Source organism: Heterocephalus glaber, unplaced genomic scaffold (genome assembly GCF_053883595.1).
Source record: "Heterocephalus glaber isolate CG9 unplaced genomic scaffold, H.glaber_assembly_v1.0 deba00001497, whole genome shotgun sequence".
Lineage (NCBI taxonomy): Eukaryota > Metazoa > Chordata > Mammalia > Rodentia > Bathyergidae > Heterocephalus > Heterocephalus glaber.
The window spans coordinates 13,606,178-13,633,282 of NW_028258320.1; the positions used below are offsets into that span (position 1 = coordinate 13,606,178).

The following is a 27,105-nucleotide window of genomic DNA, read 5'->3' on the forward strand; positions in this document are numbered from 1 at the left end:
CCTATTCAGCCATTCCATAAACTCAACAATTTCCTCTAAAATTCTTGTTCTCTCTGCTGACACAATTCATGGTGGTTTGTCTATGGAGTTTCCTTTACTACTGTGGTTTACAATTTATCAGATTTGAGAGCAATAATATGTATTAATTCACTCATTCATTCTTATACAAACACATAACCACTCATAGCTTCCCACAATTTTACCTACCAAAACCAAAGGGATGCTGTATACAATTGGACAATACCAATGGGATCACAAACCAGTAAAAATGATTTTTGAGGAAGTACTGCAGGAGAAAAAAATGGGAAACGTTTTCGGAGGAAATATTATGGGCTCTGTGGTAGACATCCAAAGTTGCCTATGCCCTAATTCCCACAACATGAAAATAAATGACCTGTCTTGGCAAAATGAAACTTGTTGTCAGGGCTAAAGGGTGCACACCTTGAGGAGATCACCCTCGATTACCTGAGTAGATCTGATCTAATTACAGGAGTGAGTTCTCATGAACAGAGAACCTCTTCTGGCTTGGTTAGACAAGTAAGATGGGAAAGGAAGACCAAAAGGTTCAGATCAGGAAATGGTCTCCACCATCTTAGGCAGGCTTTTAAGACACAAGAAGGGTGTCACAAGCCAAGCACTTAAGCTGACTTCTACAATCTGGGAACAGCTTTCGTCTGACAGCAAGAAAATAGGGATCTCAATCCTACAAACACAAGGAGTTGAACCCTACCACAACCTAAATGAGCAAGGACAAGCACCCTAATCTACAATCTCTGAGGAGTGCAGCCACCAAGCCCAGCATTTTGCTGGTTGTTTTTTTTTTTTTGGTACTAGGGATCGAGCTCGGGTCCTTGCACTTACACAGCAGGCAGCAAAACCACTGAGCTAAATCCCCAGCCCCTAATTGGTTTTTTAAAATTAACATTGTGTGGCTGTTTTTGTGTTGAGGAAGTGACTCCTGGTTGATGAGCTGGTCTAGATGTTAACTTTGAGGAGCCCAGGGGTGGATAAGTGAGGTGGACATGTGCAGAAGTTTTGTAGGCATTTATAACTAAGGGTCCAGGGCTCAGGAGAAGCTCTCCAGAAGGTAAGAAATACTAGGCCTAGGACAGAAATCTGAACAAACACAGAGGGCAGAAAACAGACAAGGAAGGAATAAAAGTAATGAAAAGAGCCAGAGAAAACAAAGAATACGGCATCACAGAAACCAAAGAGAATGTATCAAGGAAAAAAAAAATTATCAACAAAACAAAATGTAGATGAGAGGTGTATCTGCTATGGACAGACAGATGTGGATTAGATTTTGATAAAGACTGAAAAGTGGGCCAGGGATTTAGCTCAGTGGTTCTGCCGCCTGCCTCGCAAGTGGAAGGACCTGAGTTCAATCCCTGGTACCAAAAAAAAAAAAAAAAGAAAAAGAAAAAGAAAAAAAGACTGAAAAGTGAAGATTGGATTTGATACTTGGAAGTCACCATTAAACCCAAATTTTAGTAAAATAAGAGGCTAAAAGCAAGATTTCTTCTTCCATTTCTCTCTCTGGATGATCAGTCCTGCTTATGGACTTTTTGGAGGCAAGAAGTTTGTCTTCCACTTCTCCTTTGTTTCTTTGTAATTAATTGCAGGTCTCCTTCCAACCTACTGATTCTGTATCTAGTCTGTGTGAAACTGGATGACTAACCAACTATCCAATCCCAAGAATATTTCTATGCAGTAACCTCAAGAAACTACTGCTTTTTAAAACATATATCCCTATCACAGATCATACCCACTGGCTCCCTCTAGAAACAGAAGGCATAAAAAGGTTTTGGTTTTTGTTTTATTTATTTTTGGTACCGGGGATCGAACTCTGGATCTTGAGCTTGGGAGGTAGGCGCCAGAACCACTGAGCTAAATTCCTAGCCCTTTGTTTTTGTTTTAAATCAGGGTTAACAGACAGGCAAAAGACAAACCTAGGGGAGACTTCAGGTCTCCCAGGGGGACGCTGACACTCTAGCCTTAGGTAACTCCCTTAGGTACCAAAGGGCTTTCTCTTTCTCGTTCAGCTGCATCCCGGCAGCCTTTCTTGTGCTTCCTGTTTCAATGAGCTTCCACTTAAGATGATGCTGTAATGTTGAACTGTACACTTATCTTTGATTTGCTAATTTGAAAACACAAATGCACACAACTCATCTGTAAGTAAGATTTAACCACCCGGCAATCTGAGCAGCAGACACACAATTTCATTTGGTATAATATCTAATAGTTATGGGAAGCTAATTAAATATAATTTGGTCTTAATGAGGCAAAGAGAATATAACAGTGTTAATTTCAAAGTAGGCTGATCCATGAAAGTCAAGTAAAAGCACTTCCTACTTTTAACATTCTCAGAGACCTGAAAACTACCTGATCGCTAGTGGCCAAAATAATCTTTAATGTTTCTTTAATATGTCAAAGTTACTGATCATCTTTGTATCATTATTTCATTAAATGTTCACAACAGGCCTGTGGGTACAGGGTGCAGAACTTACTTCTCGTTGTACAGATCAGGCAATCTGTAGGTATGCACCCAGCCAGCAGCAGAAGAAAAATGAACATGGAGCGGGGACACTAACTGTGGGCCTTCTTGATGTATGCACCCCAACTCACATTTTTACTGCATGTAAAGATGAATCATTAAAAAAAAAAAGTTTTAGCAGGAAAAAAGTTAAGTTCTGACTACTTGAGCAAAGAGCCATCTCAAAAATAGAGAATATTGAAATGATTCTACTTTATGATGTAAGCAGAAGGAAACATTTATTACTTGCATCTAGGAAATCTAAGCAGAGTATAAATGTGACATCATACAAATGGTACTTCAGATAGAAGCCACTAAAGAGCACCAGGCACATATGGGAAACACATTTCAGAATGTTCTTCCTTATGGGCTGCATCGATATTTCCTTTTTCTGTTTTTATACTGCTATGGGTATTTTTTCATATAAACATCTTATGTTAGGGATCCCTTTGATCATTACAAACAATTTCAATTTAATCCTAAAATCAATGGATTCCCTGAGGGTGAGACAGCAGCCATTTCTGCCAAGTTGCCTGGGGGTACCAACCAATCTGGAAATCCCTCTTGAGGTGATGGACTGACTCTGATGATGGGGCTTCCTGCCAGGACCAGAGGACACAGTTGAAGGAGAGTTCATCATATTCTTTTATCTTTATCATTACCAAGGTATCACAATGCAATATTAAAACTATAAGAACTTCCAAGCTCTCTAAAACAAACCATATACAGACCTTTCCATTCATTCATTCATTCAATTCATTCATTCACTTATTCATTTAGAGACAGGATTCACTCTGTAATTCAGGTTGGCCTTGGCCTATGTTGCCCAAGCTGGCCTCAAACTTGTGGTGATCCTCCTGCCTCAGCCTCCGGAGTGCTGGGATTACAATGCCACCATGCTTGACCCTGACCCTTCTTCCATTTAAAGAGAAACAACAAAGCCCCTGATCTGATCTATCAGATTCAGTATAAATGTCTACACAGCAGTATACCGAGTAAGGACCAAAAGTTTTATCTCAACGAAGTAGCCAAATCCAGACTGGCATTGGACACTCAGGGAAGAGTGAGTCAACCTCAAAGCAAGAGCCTGATCCCACAACAGGGCCCATAGAGACACTGAGAAGCATCTTCTATCTTGAACAAACAGACCTGCTGGCTTGGATTTCAGTCATGACCCAAACCTAGACTCCACAACCTTTGGCTCTCTCTACCTGAAGCTGGAGGGAGAGCCTGGCTCAAAGATGACTCCAGTAACACTAGCCGTGCAGAAAGTATCCTCAACCCAGCTGTCTCTGATCACTTGAGAGAAAACAAGAGGGTACTTTTTGAGAAGAGAAAGCAGAATACTACACCCACGCACCCCTAGCTTGACCTTGAAAAAGTATGAATGAAAAGAAGCTTCAGTAAAAAGAAATTTTCGGTGACCTCAAAGTGTAAAGGAGATCAGCCCTCCTCTTTGGCAAGTGTTCAATCTGAAAAGATGAAGAGAGATTGATTACATCAGAAAGTCTGGGGTCTACTCTCTAGAATTACACCTTGATACCCTATGAAGGAAGCCTTGGAAGTCAGGAGCCAGAAGATAACAATCTTGAATTCCTTACTTAACTCAAGTAAGTATCACCAGGGTAAGGAAATATATGAAGGGTACTTTTCTTCCCACATTTAAGTATGTATGTCATCTGTCTAGGAACCCAGATAAATAGATAATAATGAAATAAAACAGTGAAGAGTATTTTTTAAATATCACCTTAAAATCACAACAGGTAAACTTAGACAAGTGAATACCACTAAACTGATCAGGCAGTTACAAAAAAAGGAATGATTCATTCAGAACAAGCCTCGTGGGAAAACCCAAAAGATAACTCCAGAATCAGAACTGATGAGTGAGGCCCCACCTCACCGGCATAAAACAGGGGGGTTGAAGGGTTGAAATTTATTAAACTGAACACACAGATAATGTTTCCATGTCCTTTTGTCACTATCCATGATACCATGGTCAGGTAAAAGAATTTTAATGCATGTGTAAAGCCCATCAAAAAGAATGTTGGAATGCATTTTTCAAGCAGGGTTTGAAACATCTTATTTCAAAAGGCTCGCCCCTCCGGATCTGGTCCTTGAAGCTGCTGAACCACAGAGGGCCTATCAAGTTAAACCTTCACAAGAGGAGTAAGAATCCTTACACAACACTGTCATTCCTCAGAACGGAACGTTTCCTCTATCCAATTATAAGCACCTGTCATAAATGGCGAAAAGATTTTCAATTACTTGCAGTAATCAAGGATAACAATATCAAACATGACAAATGATAACAATGGCTGACATACATAGTACACTTACATAGTTCTTGTAGATCCAGTACTAAGATACTTACTTCTGTTCCCACATTTAGTTCCCAAAAAACTGAAGAGGTAGGTACTACCACTATCTCCAGTTTTCTAATGAGAAAACCAAGGGTAACTCTAAGGCGTAGAATGGTTAAACAACTACTTTGAGGTCGAGAAACTAGGTCGTGGTTGGCTCTTGAGTTTCCTCTTATCTGCTATACTCTGTGAGTGAAATGAGTGTATGCTAAATGAGTATGTCCTGTGGTCCCTTGCATGGATGAGTTCTGGCTTTGTTTTTCAATGATTCAAGGTGGGTAACCCAGGGCCCCCACTAGGCATCTTTGGGAGTGGGGGAGAGAGGAATACTGGGGTTTGAACCCAGGGCTTTTACACCGATCTACATCTCCAGCTCATTTTAATTTTTTAAAATTTGAGATAGGGTCTCACTAAGTCACTGAGTTGCACTGTCTGGGCTCGAACTTATGGTGCTCTTGCCTTGGCTTCCCAGAGTGCTGGGATTACAGGCGTGCCCCCACAATACCTGGCTCCTAGGATTATTGTCTTTAAAGGTAACTACAACTACAGAAATACTAGTTCATCAATTTTATTATTTATTTATTTAGTCACTATGGCATCAAACACATGGTCTTGTGCATACTAGGCATGTGCTTTACCACTGAGCTATATACCCAACTCTCAGTCATGATTTTAAAAATAATATCTTGAGGAGAAAGTTTTCAGTAGACTGGAAAAAAATAACTTTTGGATTAACATAAATGATTCATTTTTTAAAATCCTGGACTAGGGGTATAGCTTTATGGTATCATGCATGTTTAACATGCAGCATGCATGTGGCCCTAGGTTCAATCACAAGCACTGCTCCCTCCAAAAATGAAAAACAAAAAGCCTCACAGCTATTATTCCTAACAGCTATTATTCTGTTGACATGTGCAAGGGACAGATAGACAGAGGGACTCAGGATGGCAACCTGCTTAAAAGAAAGGAAGACTTGCAAGTAAAAGAAATTTTTTAAGTGTAAGTATAATTTGCTTTTAAATTTCCACTATAAAATTTTAAAACCTCACGGTGAGAAAAAGGAAGAGGTGACATGCACCATTTGGGGTTCTTTAATTTGTCAATACCCCAGTGTTCCAACCCAGTAATTCCTTCATTTTAGTATCACCTTCTGCCCAGAGCACCCTTTCCCTATCTTCTTCTAGGCAACTGGAATTTCTGTCATGCTTGATTTCTTGATTCTTTCAGTGAACTGTTCAGAATCCTGTCCTTTCCTTTCATCTGGAGTCACACAGAGCTGGGCTGTAATATTACATTTAACCAGTAGGTGTCATGACCTGAAATACTATAGACTCCAACTCAAGTATCTCTTAAACTGAGACTTCAGCTTATAGTAAACAGAAGTGGTTCAGGCTGTGTTCAGCTGCCTTGAAAGCTTAAAATCCTCAACCTTGAGCTGTGTGCACCTGTAGTCCCTACTACTTGGGAAGTGCTTGGACCCAGGAGTACCAAGACAAAGACTAGCAACATAGGAAGAAGACCTGGATTCAATAAACAAATATCTCTGCCCTGAATTTATCCACCACACCCAAGTCTCCACATTGAATTATCAATGTTAGTATAAAATTGAAGCTTAATTAGAAATACTGATTATCTGTCAATGCTCATATATTCATGTGTTCCCCTCTACCTGCATTTACTTTTTACATTTAAAAACAATCACACTACCAAGTCATTGTTCTAAATGACAAATATCATGTAGTTTTAATAGATAAATAACATAAAGCTAGAGTAATAGGGCATTGTACAAAACACACAAAAATATAACTTACCGCTACTGCCACAATCTGCACAGGACAGAAGTTCTTCTGGTTTCTTTTCACGATTGGATTCTTTAGTCCCCAAACAGAAGCTACATATTGGAATGGGATCAGCACGGGGCTGTGACAAATTAAAGTAAAAAAAAAAAAATTACCTTTCATTTAAAAATATAAAATACAACATTAAAATGGTAAGCACCCTACATGTTTCCTGAACAAAGAAAATCTGCTGAATTAGAAATTCAAGGAAACATTTTATAATTAAAAATATCTTAAAGTATTTCAAATATCTTAAAGCATTATCTGAATAATATACTGAAATGTGATGTATGAGATCTAGAAGTAATTTTTATTAGACCAATGAAATCTAAGGGCTATAAAGCTTATTATATAAGCTTCTGAAATGGACATTATTAAAGATTCATTTGAAATCTCAATGACTCCTGTACTCCGCATGCCTATAATAAATTGATTCATCTATCTACTGAACACCATAGCCTATGAATATCATCTAGTCAAGTCAGACTATTTAAGTAAACTTTACCAAATGTTGTAATGCAGGTAATATTACTCACTTATTAAATACCAGACCTGCCAGGGATTTAGCTCAGTGGTTCCGGTGCCTGCCTCGAAAGCGCAAGGCCCCGAGTTCAATCCCTGGTACCAACAACAACAAAAAACCAAAAATACCCACAAACTAAATACCAGACCTGAAGTGTTGGTATCTTTTTAAGCGACATAGCAAGAACTAAAATTCCAGATCAAAAGACCATAAACAAGGCCTTCCTGGCATCAAAATCTTCTGAAGGAAACCACACCAGAGCACAGAAAGGAGTTAAAACTCTCAATCTCTGATACTCCCACTTTTTAATAAAAGAAACAAGAAAACATTTGTCTAACCCCCTAGCACCCTTTAACTCTCCGTATGGAAATAGCTTTTAACAATGTATAAATCTACATACATTTTAGTGTCTCCAATTGTTATTTACTAGTAAAGCAATGCTAGTATTCCCATCCATATAAATATAGCTGACTGTGCCTACAGATCTGGTCACATTATTTTGAACAGCCAAAACTGTATAAAAATTGAAATTTTATTGTGTATTCCAAGCCTTCACACATGCTGTCTGCTAGGCATCTGAGTGTTACTATGTCTTTACATTTGAAACTTGAGAATCAAAAATTCAGGGCAAGAAAATCCAACACAATCACAAATGTTTTTACATGTAAATCAAAAACAAGATTTGGCTAGGTCTGATTTTCTAACTATACATCAGCGTAGAATAAACCTCATTTGTTCAGCCACTCAATCCCAAATGCCCAATCCACTTCCTGGTTCACAGTAGGCACTTAAAATACATTTGCTAACTGAATAAAGAAGCATATGCTAGTTAAAAAAAAAAAATCTACCTCATTTTAAAGATAATATTTCAAATGGTTATAATGATTTCAACAAATGTCTTGGTTCCCTGTGACAACATGTCATAAATCAAGAGTTCATCTTATGACTGAGCATTGACAAAACTGTTTAATATGACTGTTAATTTCATCTTACAACATGAGTGTTCATTATCTTGCCCTTATTTTCAGCTTAATTTGTTCTTGTAATGTGCCCAGGCTCTACTTTTTGAAGCAGCTATGAAAATGCATTTTTGTAGCCCCAGTTAAAAGGCAGATTATAATACATTCTGTGCTAGAAAACCCCCCAAAAAGACAAGCTACAACAAATTGGTCACTGACTCTAGCCATAGTTTTTTAAATGCCAGATAATCAGCGCTGCATAATTATGGATCCATAGTTATTACTTGCAACTGCTCAACTGCAGTACCTTGGGAACACTTTTGTTCCTTTAAATAGCAATTAAAAGAACAATCTGGTTTTAAAGTGACAACATTCCCCTGATAGATTCTAGCTAAAACACAGTCCTCCTACTAATGGGATTCCTGCTTTCATTTGATAGAACAATGTTCAAGCCATTGCCGCCATCCTTGCAGTGATAAATAATTTACAAAATGTCACATATCATTCATGCAATGAAACAAATCCAAATCTGCAATCCCATTTTTCTTTCCCAGATGAATTTTTAGCTCTAACAGAGATGTGGCCATCAGCCAGAATTCATGCTCATTTTTCGTTTTTAACTAAAGGTAACACAAAGGACAAAGGTTGCTAGTAGTTCATGGCTAGAAAGACTGATGTCCCATACTCTGCCCAATCACAGAAAGCATAGATGCTATCGCTTCATGCCATGTTCAAGTGAACCCTACCATGCTGATATATGCGCACGACCATTTATTTTAAGGATAACTGTCTCACAATACTCTATAAAACCACTGCATTATACAGAAATGTCTGCTCTGCTGAATTATTGATAATTCAAAGCACTTTTTGCTAACCTCAGTGTAGCTGAGCCTAATTAACTTTAAAAAACTGTCACTTGTATGAAATGAAACTTTTACAGTAATGCATGTAAATGGGTCACAGAATTAGTATGATTTACTATTCTCAATCAGACTACACATAAACTGTTTTAAAAAATAATCTCTTGTTAATAAAGTAAAATGGATTGCAGTCAGAAAAAGGTCTGAGTAAATGGCATTCTGATTCCACACATATCTACTACAGACAAGTGATATTTAAGAGGTTTGAAAATAGAACCCCAAATCTCCAAATTCTTTACTCCTTTCTTTGAAATCTCACAAAGGCACCTAATGTGCTGATCACAGTTTTTCATCAACATGTCTGGTTACTTTAAAGTAATTCCAAGAACAAATACTCATGGATGGGTCTGAAGATAAAAATAATCAGCATCTTCTGCTCAGGAAGCACCTCTTTCTCCTCTCCCAGGAGATGGCCATAGGGAAGCTAAAAGGTCAGAGGCTCCTCCTTGTACAATATTCCATTTAATCACCTTCATCATCCTGTCAGGTATGTACGTTTTCCTCATTTTAGGGAAGAAACTGAGGATTTGGGAGACTAAGTTACTTTTCTAAAGTCACACAGGTTCAAGTGTGAAGCTGGGTCTCAAACACAAGTCTTTCTTCCCCATAGTCCACCTTTGCTACCTCCCCTCCCCCTTTTTCAGAAAAACAAAATGTTTAAAAATTATCTTTCCATAGTGGCAATAGTTATTTACTAAAATGCTCAAAAATCTCTTCCAATTCCTCCCATTACAAGTGCCATATTAGTAAACTACTACAAAGGAAACTACTAATATGTCATTTTAGATTATTCACTAATTACAATAGGAAAAAGACCCCCCCCCCTCCGCCGTGAAGAAATCTGGTTGACATCTTTACAAATATGGGACAAACTGTCATCATGTGCTTCCAAGTACCACGCTGAAAGGCTTAGCATTGCCTTTTTGTGGGGAATCTAATCAAAGAAAACAGTAAGGCAAATCCAAATCTAGGATATTTTGTAAAATAATTCACCAGGATTCCTTAAAAAATGTCAGTGCCATATAAATCCCTCACCCCTACCCCTACTCCCACCCCTACCCCCACTCCTACCCCCACCCCCACCAGAAGGGTAGAATCAAGTTAGGCAACTAAAGTGGGAATGAAATAAGATTTTTATGATCACTGGTTGGATTCTAGATTTAAAAAAAAAAGCTACAGCTGTAAAGGATATTTTTGAAATAATTGGGAAAATATACATTAGTATTAGGTAATATATATTTATTTTTTTATTTTTATTTTATTTTTTTGGTACTGGGGATTGAACTCGGGTTCTTGTGCTTGCGAGGCAGGCGGTGGAACCACTGCACTAAATCCCCACCCCAGTATTAGGTAATATATAAAAGAAATACCCAAATATAAGTTTATTGAGTGAACATATTGTGGTTATACAGGGCAATCTCTTTATTCTTCGGATATATTTGAAATATTTAGAGGGCTGGGGATTTAGCTCAGTGGTTTCCTCACCTGCTGCGCAAGCGCAAGGACCTGAGTTTGATCCCCGGTACCAAAAACAAAAAACAAATATTTAGAAATCATGATGTCTATATCCCTCAAATGACCCAGTGTGGAAAAATCTAAGTGTGTCTATACCTCATCATGCAGAGAGCATGGGAGAAAGCCAATGTGGCCAGTGTTAATGGTTGGCAAATGTATTGAAAGGGTATATACACATTTGCTGTTATTCCTTTAATTTTCTGCATGTTGACAACTTTTCCAAACAAAAAGTGGGGGAGGTGGTAATAAAATAGTACCTCTCCACTTTCAAAAGAGGTGGAGAATGAATTATTATATAGTTGGATTATAAACATTTATAAAACAAAGTGTCAATCCAATTACTGATTCACATGAAACACAGAGGACAGAGGATTATATTAATCTATGAAGCAGGGAGATGTTGGTACCAAAACCCTAGAGGACAAATGACCCAATTTCTTCAGTACATAAATTAAAAGGAAGACAGAGAGCAAGAGAGCAAAAAATAGACATGGAGGAAGAGTCAGGAGATGGAGAGAGACTTAAAAGGCTGACCAGCCAATTACAGTATATGAGCCTTATCTTGACCATGATTCAAAAGAAATGTAGTGAAGGAACTGCCACTACTCAGTCTTGAGGAGTCTGCTAGGAAGGGGAAAGCTGAGCGTCTCCATCCACTGAAAGGGCTACCTTTCTTTTTTCTCTGTGGCTCCTCGATATAAAAAAAGGACTGATAGGTTCTGTCAGGGAGACTCTGCAACAGACTTTTCTGTGCTGTCCAACAATAGAAGGAAATTTTCTTATTTTCTCCTTCATTTTGTTTATATATTTTTAAATGAATGATAAAATATACAAAGACCATTTTAACAAATGTTATGTGGGCCGGGGATTTAGCTCAGTGGTTCCGGTGCCTGCCTCGCAAGCGCAAGGTCCTGAGTTTGATCCCCGGTATCAAAAAAAAAAGAACACTTAATTTTCTGCACAAGCACAAGGACCCGAGTTCGATCCCCAGTACCAAAAAAAAAATAGATAATAACAAATGCTATGTGTACAGTTCAGTGGCATTTAGCACATTAACATGTTATGGAAAGAGCATCAGCATCCACTTCTACAACGTTTTCCAACATCTTGAACCTACACTGTTCCCATTAAACACGTTTAACTCCCATTCCTCCTTCATCCAGCCCCTGCAGCCTGCTTTCTGTCTCAATCCATTTGACACTTCTCGGTACTTCACATAACTGGAACCATATAATATTTGTGGGCTAGATTATTCTTGAGGTACAGAGGCCCTGTAATCAGAAAAGATCATGGAGAGGCTGGATGGGCCCCATCCCGACAGCCCACAAAATCACCACACTCAAGCTAGGCAAGGGATCTGGGACTCTTCAAACATCCTTTTCTGATACAGTACAGTCTTTTAATGCTTACATAAGTTGGAGAACCTTTAAGACCTTTCCAAGCTCTGATGTTTTATTGAGTCTATAATACTTAAAAAGATACTAAAAGAGTCTTTAGAAACACCTCCCCCCAACTCTCATGCAGCACCTTTTCTGAGGAAACATTCCTTAAATTCAGGACGACACATTTTTGAGAAGCTTTATATTGGGTAATGGCTACTTTTATTTCTTCCCTGAAGGAAAAACATGCTTGTTAGTCATGTTAGTCTAAGTAACTGGACAAAAAATAAATAAAAATAAATAAGTGAAAACTCATGTACTAAGTAGAGCCAGAGGTATGCAGGCTCATATCCTCTTCCCAAGAGTGACATAAAAGGGGTCCTGCAGACTTTCTGGGTCTGTTCCCAATGGTTCAGATGCAGCCCTCTTTGCATAATCCCCTATTGATCTGCTTGAGTTCTCTATAGCTCTCATTAAACTATTAAAAACAAGTTATTTTAGGGCCGGGGATTTAGCTCAGTGGTTCTGGCGCCTGCCTTGCAAGCGCAAGGTCCCGAGTTCGATCCTTGGTACCAAAAATAAATAAATAAATAAAAAACCCAACAAGTTATTTTAGTAACTATAAGTGTAAAAAATGAAACAATTCAGCATTTTTCACCCATTTGTACATCACAGACAGACGCTGATTTCAATTCTCTCTGGGCCTCAGGTGGCCTCATCTGTAAAGGGACAGAACAGCGTCTAGGTTCTCCCACACTAGGGTTGCTACAAGTTCAAACGTGCATGAGAGCTGGGGATTTAGCTCAGTGGTTCCGCTGCCTGCCTTACAAGCGCAAGGTGGAGTTCGATCCCCAGTACCAAAAACAAACAAAAAAAACATGCAGGAGAGTGTATACTTTGCAAACTACAAAGTTTGATTCAAATACTACTACCATTACTGCAAAATTCACTTTGGCTATAAAAACAAAAAGACCAAGCAACTCTACTTGTTATTAAACATCAGCACAAATGAACTGTTTGGGAGTTTAGAATTACTCTATAAAAGACTTCAATTTTCTGAGTCCCTATGATATTAATCTTAATTTTTTTTTTACTTTAAAGAATGAATTAATCAAGAGTACAATAACAGGGTAGAAAATGCCTCAACTGACAGCCAAGAGGCCTGTAACTAATAAAGGAAAGCTCAAAGTAAAGTAAAAGAAAAAAAAAAACAGATGTAAAAAAAAACCCCCACATAAATATAAAATTTAAATGAATAACATCACAAGAGAAAACAAAGATGAATATAAATTTATTGAGTTTCAAAGAGTTCAGCACTGGACAATGTCTAACCCTGAGCTCAGACAACTTAGCTCACTGATTCCAAATCAAGTTGTATGAAAGAGCTGTTATAAGCCTCTTCTGCACCTCTTTACTTTCTTCCCTTTCCTCATACTGGACTGACATGTGAAGCTAAGGAAGTGTTTTGCTGCTTACCACAAGGCTTTCCCAAGTGTTGCACTAGCGCAGAACACAATCCCTGAGAGCAAGGCCCAGCAGCTCCTCCCTTTGATCACAGGGCCACTAAGACAGGCACCAGATGACTCCCAGACATTCCCTCTCTTCTTTGTGGTTTGTCTCTTTCCTGTGTAACCATCTTCGACTGTCCTATACTCCATATATCATTTAGGCCTTCCACACCTTGCTTTATTTTTCTTCATGCCACTAGTCACTGGCACATTATATATAACTTATTTTGTTTCTCCTATTAAGCCATGAAATGAACTCCACCATGAGGGCAGAGACTGTTCCTTGCTGACGCCTGAGCCTCAAAACAAATGGATAAACTGATTTGAGACTGAGAAGCAGTCCTTCCAAAAAAACAGGCCCCCAAATATTGACTGTTATCATTTATTTTCATGTATATCCTCAATGACTACAAACATGGCAAGGAAGCAACCAGCAATAGCAGGGAGAACTCTACTATTCTTTAATAGCATCCACCCATCCATCCATTCGTAATTTTTACTCTGTATAATAAATGACATTTATGTATGCTATATACTTCCTGGGGCAGAATTTCACAAGATAGAACCAGTCTTAAAAATCAAGTGGGAGGAATGTTATTTCTCTACCAGAATTAACTAGTAGAGCTTGCTCATAAATAGGCACTGTAGTTGTATCTAAGGGAGCTCTGAGGCCATGACTGTTTTCCCATACAATGTGTAGCTGTGGTAACACCCTCTGCCCAACCACATACTTTCTTTTCTTTCCCTCTCAAGAAAAAGAAGCTGGGTATAGTGGCACAGCCCTCTAATTACAGCTCCTCCAAAGACTGAAGCAGGAAGACTGCAAGTTTGAGGCCAGCCCTGGTAAGGATACTTTTGGGGAGCAGGGGCAGAGAGTCTGGTGATCTTGAATTTACTAGGTAGCCTCCATCAGGTCAAACTTGTGGCAACACTCCTGCCTCAGCCTTGCAAGTGCTAGGATTACAGGTTTGCACCACCACTCCGCCAGCCTTGGCAATTTAGCAAGATCCTGACTCAAAATAAAATTTCAAAAAGTAGTGGGTATGTACCTCAGTGGTACATGGGCCCCTGGGTTGTATTCCTGGTATGTACTACAAAATGAAAAAAAGGAAGAAGCTAAATTAGATGAATACACTGAAACATGAGAGTTCAAAAAAAAAAATGTAAGAGCATAGATCTTTTCAGTTTTCAGTTGTCTTTTTTTTGGTACCGGGGATTGAACTCAGGTCCTTGCGCTTGTGCAGCAGGTGGCGAAACCACTGAGCTAAATCCCCGGCCCGATCTTTTCAGTTTTAAAAAGAAAATATTTTACAATCTTTGTTGCTTTGTAACTAATAATGACTTATTGCCTACAACTTCACAACTGACAGCATCACAAGAACACCACTCTTGTTGTTTTCAGAGGAACTTGGTAACATCCTTTCTCGCCACTTCAGCACTCTATTTGACACTTATCTAATAAAAAAACTAGACTTCATTCCTTGCCACTTAACCCACTTATTCAAGTGATGCTTGTTAGAAGAGATCAAGCCCAATCCTAACTAGGATACAGATCATGCACACTCAGGATTTTCCTTACAGCAATCCACTTGACGTGTGTTCGGTAACTCACGAACCCTACAGGTAGGGACTTCCTTCAACAATGTAAATTGTCTTTCTTTCCTGAGTGTTACCTCACCCCCGTGGGCACCTGCAGTAACTGTGGTCAGTGTAGCCGTGCCCTCCAGTGAGGAGGTCTGCTGCCCAGCAGCCCTCAGACTAGCCTCGGTCTTCTTCAGATGCTTTGTGGCAGAACAGAACTCCGTTTACAACATGCCTATTGCCATTTTCTCTGCAATCATGTGCCCTTTTGTTTTATTCTAAGCCAATTCTTGCAAATCCATCCTGAATTTGGCCCTGAGTAGATGCTAAATAATTTTTTCCAGAAGATAATTGGGGATATACTTACGATAAGACATTACATGGGCAACAATTTTGCCATAATTTTATTCCTACGATACAGATTTTCATTGTGTCACCTCTCCTGGTCATTACACTTCTCTGTGGGTAATTGGTTCTGTGAGGGAACACTACATCATCCCCACTGGCACTGTGGATTGAGTTTCTGTGTTACTCTGGGCCAAGGGATTTATTATTGTTCATGTATGGAGATCTTGAATGTGACGGCTATATTTTACCTCCTTATCATGGAGATGAGGGTTTGCTATATTTTAAGAGTAGCAGCAAGTAAATAAAGTCTAATAGAAATACTCAAAAGCACCCCTCCATATATTCATAAAATAATTCCTTTTTTTTTTCACATTTAAAGAAATCATTTAGAAACAACAAAAAATTATCAATGACCACATGCTACTGGGAAAGTCCCACCATCAAAGGCTGACTGTGAACTATAAAACAATAAAAGCCTGGCTACAAAGGAATGAGAGGAGAGGAGACGTTCTAAGAACATCAGCCACAACAGTTATCAATTGTGTGGAGTTAATTGAAATGCTCACACAGTATCCTGTAGTCTAGAACTTGTTCTAATTAGGCAGGTGTACCGTTTATAAAAGTGCTGATTAAGGAAAGTGATTCTATGGGAAGGAAACAAATCTAATCCTGCAAACTGCTTTTAACAATACCATCTCATTTCTTTTCCTTCTTCCTTCTTTTGTGTCTGTGGTAAATGAAAGCTATGAATATTGGGGAAAAGGGACAATGAAAAAATTCCTTTCTCCCAGAGCATTCAATTTCTTATCTGGACAGGGACTTGGCTTTTAACATTTCATGTGAAAGTCTCCCCACCACCCCTGCCATTAGAAAGTGCAGATATTGCATTTATCTTCTTAAGAGGGATCAAAGTCTGATTCAATACAGCTGGAAATTCAACACATGGTTACAGGAAGTCTGTTTAGGATTTAAACTATTCTTGTTGGCAAGCATGTTATATTAGAAATATAAACTCTACATTTATATTTTATTAGCAATATAAACTTTTGGTTTAGAAAAATAGAAATTTAAAATTCAACTTGCATTCAAGTGTCACAAATCTTTAGTGGTTCCTTTTCTGGAAATCTTACAAAATGTCTCTCCAGTGATTTGCAGCCTTGGTGTTTCAAGACCCTTGACTAATAAAGTAGGTCCATCATTTGTTTAAGGATAAGAAAACTGATGGGGCCATAAATACAAAATTTATCTCGAAGATGGCAAGAAAAAAGAAGTAGAAAAATGGCACTAAGTTTTGAAAACGCAATGCTGTGGGTAGAAATTTTGTATGGCAATTCATTTGTATGGTTTGGTTGTTTTCCCCATGTAAAGCCAGAGCACAGTAGCTATGGCTAAAGCAAAGGCTACTGCCAACACAGAAGATGAACAAATGATGACTGCTACTAAGCAGAGTAAAGGGCGACTGGCTTCCGTGGTTGTCCCCAAGTCATCGCTGTGTCTAGACATGGTACCTACAACTCTGCCTAGGCACAGTGTGGACTGAAACAGACTAATCATTACTAATCCAGCTAAGAGAAACCTGCAGTAACTGCTTAGAGGGAGACCCTGGCAATGCAATTGAACTTAATCAGATCCAAACAGAAAGGTGGAGTGCAGTGACGAGACACATGTGGATAGTAGCAAGGTACAAAAACCACTTGTTAGTCACTTTCTCAATATTATCACTATGACCACCTCTGACATTTTCCACATTAAGAACTGGCCTGGCAGTTGAGATGCTGGGTGCTATTCAATATATTACTGATATTTACTCAGCACTCAAAGCATGGCAAAAAGAATTGGTATTCTGCAGCTCTGTCCTTCCAGAACCAAGGAAAATAATGTAATTTCATTACCACACTTAGCTCTCAACTGCCCCCACTCCCTGGGTGTGGGTGTGGGTGCTGTTTTATGGAATTTCAGTGCCCTTGACTTTTTCAACTTTGTTTTCATTTCCTCTGACCTTTTCAATTATATGATACATAACCAAGAGGACAAGAGGACGGCTTCATAATTACTGTACTACCTCAAATGGTTTTTGGAGTGACTTATGTGTAGCAAAACATGCATCCCTTGGGCCCTTTTCGTGGGAGGAGTTTTTGATCCACTCATGCTTTTTAAGTCAGGCACCATCCTGGGCCATGGTGTTACTAAGAGCTAGCAGGACCTGCAGGAACATATGCCCTTAACCCTGCACTGCTGCAAGCTACGCCAGCAGGGCCAAGAGGAGAGACACCAGCCTAGCTATGGTTTTTCCTCAGGGCAAGAATGTACAGAAGCCTGGGGAGGTGGGTAAAAATGATTGAGACGAGATAGGTATATGTATCAATTCCCCCAAGATGAATGAAATAATTATGTATTACAAAGATATAATAACAATTAAAAATAACATTTACAGAAGTCTATATTAAAGGTATATTGCAGGAAGAAGAAAGCTCATTATTTGTGTTAAAGCAGTAAATTTTGGATATTTTAGGCCAAGGCTTAGTACCCTGTGAGAGATCTGAAGATCACTGTTTGGTTTATATTAACTACTACATATAGGAAAGAACTATACTCACTGTAGATGTTCGATGCTTGTCGAATATGTGAATGTAACATTTTTCTCATATTTGGTACTTTATCATTTTCTAAATTATGTTCGTACTCAAATATACAAATGGTAGATAAATAAAAATAGGGCAGCACATAGTAATGAGGAAAATACACACTTCAAACATTTGCCCACTGAGAACTTGCAGATCCAACTATTTACATTTTTTCTATGGTGGTAAAATACAAACAACAACATTTACCACCTTAACCACTATTAGAAACACAGATCGGTGGGAGTAAGTACATTCACACTATTGTCCAACCAAGTTAAGTATATTTTACAAATAATGATACATTGCAGTTTGCTGAGTCGTTAATGCATATTTTTGTAATCCTGTCATAATTCAGAACTCTCCATATTACCTGTATTCTCTTCTGCTCCTTCTTAGTCAAGGTTTCTTACTCTACTTCCTGAGCAACTGGTATTTTGATTCTTTCCACCAGTTTGATTTGGTCTGTTTTAGAACAGAATCCAGGATTCTGTTGCATAGGGCTTCTTTCATCTTCATAATGTTTTTTGAGATTCATGTATATTGTGGCCATATGAATAACTGTGATTGTGGAGTAGGGTTTTATTGTAAATATACAAAAATTTATTCTCTCAAAAGTTGATTAGTACTAGTTTAGAGTTTAGGACTAATATGAAAAAAACCATTATGAAATTCTAGTACAGGTTTTTCTGTGAATATGTTTTCATTTCTCTAGATTAAATAACTAGGAGTGGAACTGCTATGCTATAGATATATGTTTAACTAGAAATACCTAGCCAGGCTGACCAAGAAAGGAGGAAATGTATGGCTGATAGAAGGAAGTAAGGAGTTGTTATTACAGATCTTTTTTATTGTTGTTATCAGAGATCTTAAAGGCATGAAAATGGGACACGAGTGCAAATTTATGTCAACAAATTAGAAAACTTACATAAAATGGGTATGTCACTGATAGACCAAATTAATAAAACAAACACATAGAAACAGAAAACCTTAGTATCCTAAAATTCATTTAGGATTCATTTACTGGTGAAGTTGTTCAAAGATTGAGGAATAACAATATCAATTTTACATGAATTATTTTATATGACTTAAAGGAGGAAGAAATACTTCTCAATTCATTTTAAGAATAATTCTGAAAAAAAAAGAATAATTGTGATACCATAATCAGACAAAGACACTCTGTGAAAAGACCCATCATGAAAATAAACACAATTTTTCAAAATTCAAGAAGAAAAATCACCTTGACTGAGGTATAATTACACAGAGGCATATAATTCACATATAACAAAATGCACCCTTTTAAGGTTTGGACAAATATGCATATGGTCATCACAATTAAGACGGAGAAAAGCCTTATCACCCCCAAAATGCTTCTTCAATCTCCTTTTCAGCGTTGTCTCTCTGAAGACTTGTGGGCTTTCCTGCACTTACACGAGTTTTGTTTATTCTAAAATTTCATATATGAAACATGGAATGTGTGTTTACAACTTCCTCATGATCAGTGCACTGGTGAGATTCTCTCACAGGTTATATGTGTGTACTTTATTCCTTTTAATGGCACAAGGTATCTTATAACAATACACCTACGTTTGTTTATTCATTCACCTGTTGACATTTGAGCTCTTTGCAGTTTGGGGGCTACAGAAATAAAGCTACTATGTTCCTGTAAAAGTATCTGTGTACATATTCTCATTTCTCTTGGGTAAATAACTGGAGTGCAATTGCTGGGTCATACGGTTAAGTGTATATTTAATTTATAAAACTGGTCCAAGTGTTTTCCAAAGTGCTTACAACATTTTATACTCCTGCTTGGTGTTAGTTTTATTTTTTTTAAATTTTAGCCATTTTAGAAAGTGTGTGTGTCTCACTGTGTTTTAATTTGCACACCCTTGATGGCTAATGTTATTGGACATGTTTTGAAAGGTCATTTATATACCATTCTGTACAGTTTCTGTTAGAAATGATCACTGTGATATATGAACAGCTCCTCTTTCAGTGAAAACCCTACAGCCAGTTTCTGAGAATGCTATGGGAATTCAGTGTCAGCTGTTACTCCCTCCAGGGATTGCTTCAGGGGCAGTGGGACACATCACCAAGGACATGCCACTTCCTAGGGTAGCCACATCCACCACGTGGTTCTGGCCATGTTACAGAGATGCAGAAATAAAAGGGTGTGGCATCTGGGATCAACTCAGTGTCACTCTGAAGGGGGAATCTAGGACCAGAGGTGCCTGTGCAGGCAGCCAGCCAGGGTTGCTGTTGAGCTGCACACCACTCACCATCTCCCTCCTTCAGAGGAGGATCTGTTGCCCTGCCTTTCAACGCATATTGTCCCTTAATAAATATCTGATCCACAAAATATTATCTCACTATCTGATTCCTGTAACACTTTTTTTTTTTGGTGGATCAAGCTCAGGACCTTGTGGTTGTGAGGCAGGTGGCGGAACCACTGAGCTAAATCCCTGGACCTTGTGACACCTTTTTTTGGGTACCAGGGATTGAACTTGGGACCTTGCACTTGCGAGGCAAGCGCCAGAACCACTGAGCTAAATCCTTGGCCCTATAATACCTTTTTTTACTTTTCTTTTTGGGTACCGGAAATCAAACCCAGGGCCTTGCACTTGCCGGGCAGGCGCTGCACCACTGAGCTAAATCCCCGGCCCTGTAACACCTTTTTTTAAAACTGGGTTGTCTGAGTTGTAAGAATGCCTTATACAAACTGTATATATATAAGCCGTGTATGTGTGCATGCGCATGGGTATGTATGTATTGCCTTACACACATATATGACTATTTTCTCCCAGTAGGTGACTTTCTTTTCCTTTTCCTAAGAAGTTCCTTTGAAAAACATCAACTTTTAATTGATAAAGTCCCATTAATTTTACTACTTTTTGTGTTCAACCAAAAAATTTTTATCTGAAATTTGCGAAGTTTTACTGTTTTCTTCTAGTTTTATAGCTTTGGTTTGTATATTAAGTCTATGAACCATTTTTAGTTTATTTTTGTGTATGTAGTTAAGTATGAGATAAGACTCACTTTAACCCATATATATATAACCAGTTATTCTAGGACCCATTGTCAAAAAGATTCTTCTGTCCAGGCATGGTAGTACATCTGTAATCCCAGCACTTGGGAGGCTGAGGCAGGAGGATCCCCACAAATTTAGGGGCAGCCTGAAGTGCATATAGTGAGGCCCTGTCATAAAAAAAATTTCTCCTTAAGTTTTTTTTTTTTAAATGAGTAGGTATTGTAGATCCTTTGTATTATCAGTATAAATTTCTTAATCATTTTACCAATTTCTACAAAACAGCCTGATGAGATATTTGTTGGGATTATTTTTAAGAGTGACAGTTTGGGAAGAAATGACACTGTAACATTACTGAGTTTTCTAATCCATGAATCCATGGACTTTTTCTGTTTATTTAAGTCTTAAATTTTTTATACAATGCTTTATAGGTTTTAGGGTTCATACTTTGCCCCTATTGCCCACAATTAATTAATTAATTTGAGGACATGGTAGGTATTGAACATGAGGCCTCGTGCATGCTACACCATTGAGGTGCATGTTTTACCACTGAGGTATATACCCTCAGTCCTTTTAAAACTTTTTACCTTTAGAGAGAGTCTTGCTAATAAATTGCCCAGGTCAGCCTAAAACTTTAGATTTTTCTTGCTTCAGCCTCTTGAGAAGCTGAGATTACAGGTGTGTGTACCATGACACCTGCTAATTGTTACTGTTTTTATATGCTGACTTTGTATACTATGACCTTGCTAACTATTCTCTAGTTTTAGTAGATTTCTTAAATATTACTGAGGATTTTCAATATATATGAAATATATATATATATATTCATGTGATCTAAAACTAGAGACAATTTTAGTATTTCCTTGCAATCCATTTGACCTTTATTTTCTTTTTCTTGCCTTATTGCACTGGCTAGGAACTCCAGTATAATTCCACTGAATTGATGGAAGGGGAACTTTCTCTTATTTCTGATCTTAGGCAAAAACAAAAACAACTCAGTCTTCACCAATATGGATATTTGCTAGGATTTTCTTAAATGCTTTTTTGGGGGGGTTACTGGTGATGGAACTCAGGACCCTGTACTTGCCAGGCTGGTGGCGGAACCACCAAGCTAAACGCCCGGCCTCTTAAATGCTTTTTATCAACTTAATGAAGTTCCTTCTATGCCCAGTTTCTGAAAGCTTTAAAAATTAAGTGGGTTTTTTATTTTGTTGATTGCTTTTCCTATACAGTATATTATTGAGATGACCACATATTTTGTCACAGAATACCAAACAAACTTTGCATTTCTAGATAAACTCCATTCTAGATAAAACTCAAAATACATTGTCCTTTTTCTATATTCCTGGATTTGATTTGCTAAATTAAAAAAAAATGTTATGTGTGTTTACGTCCATGAGCAATGATCCATAATATCCTTTTCTTTCACTGTCTTTGCTTAGTTTTTCTATGAGAGTTCATAAAATGAGCTGGGATGGATTCCCATTTTGTTTATTTGCTGGAGCAATTTATCTAACATTTGTATTAATGAAAGTTTGATGGAGTTCATCACTAAAGGTGTCTGCTGTCTAAGCTTAGAATTTTCTTTGTAGCACAGTTTTAAACTTAAAATAATTTTAACAAAGACTATTTAGATATTTTAGTGTGGATGTCATTTGTAGTTCAAGGGGCATCCCAACTTTTTTTCCAGTTCATCTAAGTTGCCCAATTTATTAGCACAAATATGCTCATAATTCTCATTATCTTTTCAATGCCTGCAATAATCCCTCCTCCCACTCATGGTACTGGTAATTTCTGTTCTTTTCCCCCATCTTTAAAAAGAAATTAATCTAGCTAAAGATTCCTGAATTGTACCAATGTTTCCAAAGGACCAAGTTTTGAATTCTTCTATTTGCCTTTAATGATATTTATTTACGCAAAATATTGATTTGAATGCAGAAACCTGGTTTGCAATCATCTCTTATTATTGTTCATTACTGTTCTAATTCACTAGAGAGAGCTATGTAATGATTAAAACCATTACTTTCAAAATATCCCTTGGATGTAGGTGTTTCCTTTCAACTCTGCTGCCACAAGTACATCACTCCCGGGAGCTGGGGCTGGGGCTCACTTACACCAATAATTGCTGGTATTTTTAAAGACTCCTAACCAGAATTGCTCTCTAGACAGTGGCTCTTAATCAGGTGTCAACATCAGAATCACTAATCTGGCTTTTAAAAAACACCTAAGCCACACCTACAGAGCTTGGTTTTGACATAAGCATCTTAATTTTTTAAACACTTTAGAGAGGAGTCAGGCATGGTGGTGGATGCCAGTACTCCAGTACTAGGGAAGTTGAGGAGGAGGAGGGCAAGTTCCAGGCCAGCCTATACTACATTTCAACAAACAAACAGCAAAAAAAAACCCCAAAACAAAAAAAAAACTCGAGAATTTTACTACCACCCCAAAATGAGAAGCACAGCTCTGAATAACTGGGACATTGGGTAGTTTAGGCTACATGAAATATACTTGCATGATACATTCCTAGAAGTAAAATTACTGGGTCACAGAAACATAACCACAAGAGGTTTTCTATGGTATCAAGTATATTTCTTTGAGGATTTAATTGTTTAAAGTTGTGCTGTATGTTAACCCAAACTTGTCTTTCAAATAAACTTTTTAAAAAAGGGACGTTCAGGCATGGGAATGTAGTGGCAGAGCACTTGCCTGGTCATGTCTGAGTCCCCAAGTTTGATCCCCAACATGAAGGTGAGTTTGGGGTGAGGTATTAAAAAATGGACTCGGGCCAGGGATTTAGCTCAGTGGTTTTGTCACCTGCTGCGCAAGTGCAAGGACCCGAGTTTGATTATCGGTACCAAAAAAAGAAAATAGAAAAATAAAAAATGGACTCAAAGGTCACACTTTAAATAAAAAATAATTAATTTTTCTTATCTTGTATTGTGCTAATACAAAGCAGTGCCTCTCCACAACCACCCATAATTCATGGTTAATCAAAGACCAGTGTTCTCATGCCTCTCACAACCTCTAAGGGGTAGAGGGGCCACACCCAATCACACACAAAAGCACCAGCCAAAGGGTGGAGCAGCAAACCACACTCGCCTCCTAGCCAGGAATCCTTCTGGCTCAGCACTTTATAGGCAGCATCTTTGCACTAGAAAGATAAAGCAGGAAACATGATTACACTGCACTGTGCATGTGTGTGCATGCATGTGTGCAAGTCATAAGAAAATAAACAGTACAGAGTAATTCTGAGACAAGGAGTTAAGGGAAACTCTCTATGTAAGTTTGACAAGTCAATGGACCTTAAAAGGTCACAGATTTTTTTTTTTACTGGTCTGCAAAATTTCAGTATTCCTTTCCATATTTAGTGTCACAAGAAGGAATAATCTAAGAAAGAATAACTAGAAAGCATATTTCCATCTATAGGAACATATTACCAGTATTATCGGGCATGGTTTTCTTCCTCCTTTGTTTCCTTCCTTTTTCCTTCTTTCCAATTATGTGCCATCCAGCTGTTTCTAGCTGTTTTGGGACCTAGCCCCCATGATGTTGGCTTATAATCCAAACCTGGCTGTCATTCCTAAATTTTTATTTTATTTTATTTTGGTACTGGGGATTGAACTCAGGACCTTGCACTTGCAAGGCAGGCGCAGTGCCACTGAGCTCAAACACCAGCCCAGTCATCTCTAAATTATTAAGATGATTTTGGAGACAATTAGGGAAACACAATGCACATCATTCCTCCCCAATTTAAGGTATAAACAAAACACCTGGAAATCATGTTAAACTGCAGATTCTGGTAGAGTGGTTGTGGGACCAGGCTTGAGAGTTTGCATTTCTAACAAGCCCCCAGGCAATAATGATGCAGACCACAATTTTGATTATCAAGAACACTGGGTGGCACTTTATAGCCAGGTGTGGTAGCAAACATATATAATCTCAGCATTGGGGTAGGCTGAGGAAGGACTACTTTTTAAGTTCCATCTGGGTAACTTAATGAGATCCTGTCTCAATATAAAAAAGAAAAGAAAAAAGGCTGGGGATATAGCTCATTGGGTTCAATGTACTGGGTTCACTCCCTAGCACAAACCAATGAATGAAAGAAAATAGACACTTTAGAAATATAATCCTCAAATAAATAACTTTGAAGTCCAATTTACCATTTCAATATGAGAATTCACCAAAAAGTAAAGCTGAGCGGGAAGAAAGGGAACAATCATAGCAGTTCGTGATGATGGTGGCTGAAGTACTTAGAAGTAGTCTGTAGAACCACTAGTAGCAGTAAACAGAAACAGTATACATTTATGAAACACTTTTCATGAGTACAGAGTCAGGCAAGCATTTAATCAATTATTAAAATGCCAGAAGGTAGGTACCACTACCTTGTCATCTCTACTTTACAGATGAGAAAGCTGAAGTTAACTTTCCCAAGATGGTCAGCCTCTAGAACCACTACATTACACTGTCTCTGGGTACCATACTCGCTATCATTGTATATCATTTGTACAGAATATATATATCATTTGTACAGAATGGCATCCAGGTCCTCTGCCCCATTTAGAGCAAAATTTGCAGAAGCTCAAATCCCTCATATAAAATTGGTGTGGTACAGTATATACATTTGACCTACACACATCCTCCTGTATATTTTCAGTCATCTCTAGATGTCTTACACAGTGTAAATACTATGTAGTTGCATTGTTTAGAGAATAATGACAAGAAAAAAGTCTGTACACTTTTTTTTCGGCTAGAAGCAGACCCTGTAGACACAAAGGGCTGACTGTACTGTTAGTAATGGATGTCATCGTTTCCCCATTTACATGCTGGAGAAGGCAATTGTTTATAGGCCTTCTTTGCTAGCTCCTGGAAAGTCCAGGGTAGATAAACAGATAGATCATAGTGACTGATCTGTTTAGGTCAAGGTCAGAAAGAATTTTTAACTACTACTTGACAATCCACCCGTTGACAATCAAGATTGTACTTTCAGAGCCTACTGAAATGATGGTGGTGTTGTTTTAAACCTCTTGGCTTTGTTAATGAAGGTGTGATAGAGTGGAACAGATTGCTTTTGAAGTTATTCTGAGACTAACCTTGGTTTCAATATGAATTCCAGCATATTTGGCTTGGAAGCTACATTTTACGCTTTTCAGAGATCAAGCTAAACATACATTTCTCAAAGAGCCCTGTAGAGTAACTTGATCCGAGTAGGGGTGCTTTAACTCACTGCCAAATAAAAAGCATGATCACTTTATTCCACATACACAAATACCATTCTAGAATAGGCCAATTAATCATGAATATAACTTTTCAGACATTACATAATTTCACATAGACTTGTTTTTAATGCCTGCCAAAGAAAACAGCAATTTGTATCACTAGGAATAAATCTACACTTGAAGAGAAATGAAAGTTACAAACATGAGCCAGTGAAACTCTGGTCAACTCTCTCATCTCTGGTCAACTCTCTCATGCCACCCTCCTCCCCAGAATTTCTCCAATAATTTTATTTTACAAAACCAGCATTAATAAAACAATCTAGAATGACATAAGCTGTTAAATCACATAAGTGAAATAAAAATAGGGAAATCCAAGTAATTTTAATGCCTGCAAGGCTGGCAACCTCTAAGGTATTAGCACCAGAAAAATATATGATCTAGACAACATGCACACTATATGGCACACTCCTGGCTCCCCTAGTATTTACACACACACACCCATGTTGGTACATTAATAACTTATTACTGTTTTTTAAAGATTCCACTTTCCTATCTAAAATCATCGCAGTTTTTGAAATGTTTCACTGATAATCCTTAGCAGATGACTGTGCAATGAATTTTAAAGTAATCCGTCAATATCTACACTTAACACTTTCAAATATAAGTATCAACATTAGCCCTAATATTTCTTTTAGCTAGCATCTTAATCAATTCCTTCGCAGACTATGAGTAACAAAACTAGGAACACAAAAGCAGTAAATCATCCTTGTGCTAAATTT

The 27,105-nt window shown here is 38.0% G+C and overlaps 1 protein-coding gene across 7 annotated transcripts in view; it reads right to left on the minus strand.

The window, feature by feature from the left end:
* Positions 1 to 27,105, minus strand: part of Kat6b (lysine acetyltransferase 6B) — a 186,924-nt gene that overhangs the window by 56,400 nt on the left and 103,419 nt on the right. For all 7 annotated transcript variants that reach the window (XM_087184681.1, XM_013072875.3, XM_004846322.3 and 4 more), the window contains one exon: positions 6,705 to 6,813. In XM_087184681.1, coding sequence (XP_087040807.1) covers positions 6,705 to 6,813 — 109 coding nt within the window. The remainder of the gene's footprint in view (positions 1 to 6,704; positions 6,814 to 27,105) is intronic.